The sequence below is a fragment of the Priapulus caudatus genome, unplaced genomic scaffold (genome assembly GCF_000485595.1).
Source record: "Priapulus caudatus unplaced genomic scaffold, Priapulus_caudatus-5.0.1 Scaffold754, whole genome shotgun sequence".
NCBI lineage: Eukaryota > Metazoa > Priapulida > Priapulimorpha > Priapulimorphida > Priapulidae > Priapulus > Priapulus caudatus.
Window position 1 is genome coordinate 22,110 of NW_014577815.1, and position 4,177 is coordinate 26,286.

At 42.6% G+C, this 4,177-nt stretch overlaps 1 protein-coding gene and 1 long non-coding RNA gene across 5 annotated transcripts in view; one reads left to right on the top strand and one right to left on the bottom strand.

The window, feature by feature from the left end:
- LOC106813306 (adenylyltransferase and sulfurtransferase MOCS3-like) overlaps positions 1 to 1,840 on the bottom strand; it is an 8,431-nt gene extending 6,591 nt beyond the window's left edge. For 2 of the 3 annotated variants that reach the window (XR_001394449.1, XM_014817412.1), the window contains exon 1: positions 1,546 to 1,671. Coding sequence is in view for 2 of the 3 variants with exons in the window: in XM_014817412.1 (XP_014672898.1) it covers positions 1,546 to 1,668 (123 nt within the window). In the remaining variant the exon portion in view is untranslated. Of the gene's footprint in view, positions 1 to 1,545; positions 1,672 to 1,780 lie in introns of those variants that run through there. The other variant, XM_014817413.1, reaches the window with a different exon arrangement.
- A 34-nt stretch (positions 1,841 to 1,874) lies between these two features.
- Positions 1,875 to 4,177, top strand: part of LOC106813310 — a 6,614-nt gene continuing 4,311 nt past the window's right edge. Inside the window, exon 1 of one of the 2 annotated variants that reach the window (XR_001394451.1) lies at positions 1,875 to 1,961. This is a non-coding gene — a long non-coding RNA (uncharacterized LOC106813310). Of the gene's footprint in view, positions 1,962 to 1,989; positions 2,134 to 4,177 lie in introns of those variants that run through there. The other variant, XR_001394452.1, reaches the window with a different exon arrangement.

Sequence of the window (4,177 nt, forward strand, 5' to 3'; positions counted from 1 at the left end):
CCGCATTTCTGCATTTCCTCCCTATACCTTAAGTTAAGGAGTGAAGGATCCCCATTATTTTACACCTCTTGACCTTTGACCTTTGACCCCCCAGCTTCGACATCCCAACTCGTTTTGACGATCCCCCCCGATGTGCCGAATATCGTGACCGTACGTCGAGCGGTTAAGATTTGTGCCCAACTGTTGACGCACGGACGGACGGACGCTCGCACGGACGGACGGACGGACGGACGATTATGCAATTCTACAAGCTGCATCTGACTATGTCAGATGAGCTAAAAATATGGTAAATAAACATGAAATCTATTTACTACCAAATTCTTAATGTTTCTCTACTCTCTTTCGCCTATTATTGCTGATAACTTCCTATAAATGCCGTTCAAATTATCCCCTGCAACACACAAGTATAACGCACGCCGCTGTGCACAAACAACAAGAATAAACTCTCTTTAATCTTGTTGTTTGTGCACAGCGGCGTGCGTGCAGCGAGTGTACCTGTGTGTTGCAGAGGAGCATCTGAACGGCATTTACAGGAAGTTATCGGAAATAATACTTAATAGCGGCATAAGCGAAAGAGTAGAGAAACTTTGGTAGTAAATACATTTTGTGTTTATTTACCATATTTTTTATTGAATCGTTCCAAGTGCCACTGGCAGTGCTGTGAGTGTGAGTTGGAGAGTAACTCAGTAAGGATATTGTACAGTTATTCTGGTTTATGCTTCTGCCCTGGTTCTGCTTCTCAGCAAAATGCTCATAGGGTCTATGTCCCCCAGGGTACTGCCGGAACGTACCCAGGGTACGGTCCGGTCCGGTATACCGGAACGTACCCTGGTAACTATCTAATAAATATGGTTAGGGTTAGGGTTAGGGAGGAGTGGCTAAAGGCGACTCCCTAGACTCGTCGTTAGTGGAGTAGGCGAGGTACAGTCCGGCATATTAGATAGTAGTATTTAGTACCAGGGTACGTTCAGGTATACCGGACCGTACCCAGGGTACGTTCCGGCAGTACCCTGGGGGACATAGACCCTCTCAGCAATAATAATACTATTAGTATTACTATTAGTATTAGTATTAGTATTACTAAGGCCGATGAAAGTTGATGTCATGGTTCTCGTCAGCGCCCGCATCAAATTTTACTCCTGCACCAAAAAAGTTCAACACTCATCGCTGACGAAATTCCCGCATCAAAAAGTCCCCATATGAAATTCCCGCCTCAAAAAAGCAACAATCTACAGTCATTACTACATGTATGGAAGACAAACAGTAAAAATTTGAGTAAAAACTGTCAACAAAGAAGTTATGACATTTTTCAATCTTATTTTGCATATGTACAAGACCTGATAGTGATACCCTCACTAAGTTCTATTGGTTTGTATATGAAAGATGAATGTTGATCTAAATCCCTCATCAAAATCTCAACAATGCCTGACGAGAACCATGAAATCAACTTTCATCGCCCTAATACTAATACTAATAGTAATAGTAATAGATAATTATATCAGCGTATATTTTCCTATCGGGTCTATTTTATTCAACATATCATACTTCTGTTTTTATTCCTCTCTTAAGATCATCACATTCTTTCGTCTTTTCGTCTAATTTCTGTTGCAAAGCGGTTAATTTCCTTTGCAAATCACTCAGACTACAGCAGTCTGTGGGCGCGGCCATATTAAGAATGTTCTTCCGTTTTTTATATACAGTAGCACCACAGAACTTCATTAGTTTAATGCTCCATGATAACTCAGTTGTATAATTGAATGCGGGTTCTAATACAACTTACACTAGAACTAGAACATGGACAACCTTCCGGCTGCATAGATTGATGCATTATTGAAGCGGTATTACTTCATGGCGACAAAATCAACATCGGAAAATATTAATTATTGTCATGTTTCCTACCGATAGATGGCGGGACAACTCAGCGTATAGCGTATGCGAACGTAGAAATCGAATTGATCAGTGTAAGTTTTTGTTTTCGTTTTTGTTATTTTACGATGTGTTGCGCCCTCGTTGCGTTTGATTTCCGTTACTATTCAGGAATATGACTCGATGGCCTCTTATTTCGTAATAATCGTAGTAAATTCTGTCAGGAAAGCGCCGTTGGTTCGAATGAGAATATAATTAGCAATGCGGGTAAGACTAAGATCATCGACATCATCATCATGTCCTTTTACTTTTAGTTTTACCTTTGCCTTTGGACGTGGATATTCGTCCGAGCATCGGACACCTGTTCGTATGCGCTATTCGTCCGAGCAGTTGTTTCGCATGCGCTGTTCATGTTGCATTACATAAATGTAATATAATGCTAGTCTAGGGAAGCACCTACTCCCTAAACACGCCTACTCTCTAACCCTAACCCTAATCCTAACCCCAGCACTAACTATAAACCGGCTCGGTTCTCTTATTATACGCTCGGTTTCGTATACGGTATAGGCCTATATACGCGAGTGATAGTACCAAACACTATCTATGGTGTATAACCACATACGCAACGCATGTATGCAGGGGCGTCACAGCCGTAGGGCTGCCGTAGCAAAACGCTGCGGGCCCCCAGCCTAGGGCATAAAATAATCAAAATCTAAAGGGTAAATAGCATTTTAGAGCATCTAGATTTAATTGTGCGGCGCTCGTGCCGTGCGCCTGCGGCATGCAACATGACCAGCGCGTGCGCAACAACTGCTCGGACGAATAGCGCATACGAACAGGTGTCCGATGCTCGGACGAATATCCACGTCTTTAGGCTTTACTTTACAGTTTACTTGTCTTAGATACTAGCCAGTTCAGTGGGCAGGTCTTGGGTTGATGCGATGGATCTAGGCGGCAGAGTCAATGAGGGCAAATTAGGAGGAACGGAGAAATTGTCCCATTCAGTGTGTGTATCAATGATACTGAGATAGCATTAAGGCTAACTCAGGTCGCCGACAAAATTTGAAGATCGTACATCAAAAACCGGCCAGATCGCCGATAAAAACATCAGCGACTAAACTCGACATGACTCATGAGTTCTCTTACGATCAAAAATACGGTCGCCGACTGCGATCGCAGGAATAGAAACGGTTCTATTTCTATGCGGCGGTCGGCGACAAATCGTGAGTGGCAGCCAATCACCGCTACGTGTCGAGTCACATGATTAACAAAATGGCAGCCTACACAGCAATTTACAAGGAGGGATTATTGCACAAACCTTTTCTCAAATATATATTAAGTTTTCCATATATCACAGGCAATTTTTTCAATTCTTTTTCTGCACATGATTATAACGATTTTCAGAAAATTGAGGATAGATTTACGAAGTTACCTGATGTTTACTGGTAAGCACCATTTTGTTGGTCATGTGACTCGTTTTATGTAGACTGGTCCCGGCGTCAAGCTTGCTCTGTTTGTGGTAAAGAACTGCTTGTGCTAGTACAAATACTGGGGCCGCAAACCCTTCTACGTTTCCTGTAGAACGCTACGATCTGATCGGCGATGTACAGCGAGAAGTCACTTCAAGTCGACGTGAGCGTTGTTGTCGTCGCATTACTCTTGGTGATGTCATTAGCACGCTATCTTGGAGTGTGCTGTGAGCCACTCCAACATGCACTGTGCGCTACTTACAACCGCAGCTGTTTTGAAGTGTTCATACTTTTGATATTTAACTTTTTTCTGAATGTTAAATGTTACATTTCAAAAACCACACTTAAACCTGAACAACATATCCATCGTCTGTGATGGATACCAGGGTTAGACACTAACCATTTTAGTTCACTAGTCCACAGGACTAGTAAAAGAAAAAATGTACTAGTCCTTCCAAGATTCTACTAGTCCTGCCGAAGGACTCTTACTAGGCGCAAAGCGACGAGCATTGTGATTTGCGGGGGGGGGGAGGTAGGTGGGGTAGGAGGGTGGAGCCCCCCTTCTGCTAGGGGGTACAGGGGGTCTCTCCCAAGGTACAAGGGGTGTCCCCCAGAAAGGTTTTGTAAAAGACATTCAATTGTATAAAATACATGTAACTTTGATATGGATCATAAGATTAAAATTTAAATTAAATAACATTTTAATTCGAAAATAAAATTTCGGCCTACTTTGATGAGAAATATGTGGATCCGTCACTTATCACAGAAAGGAATTTGGCCTCATTTATAGCTACAAACTGTTCCCGGCGCCTTGTATCGGCTATCGCCGTAATGAACCTCTG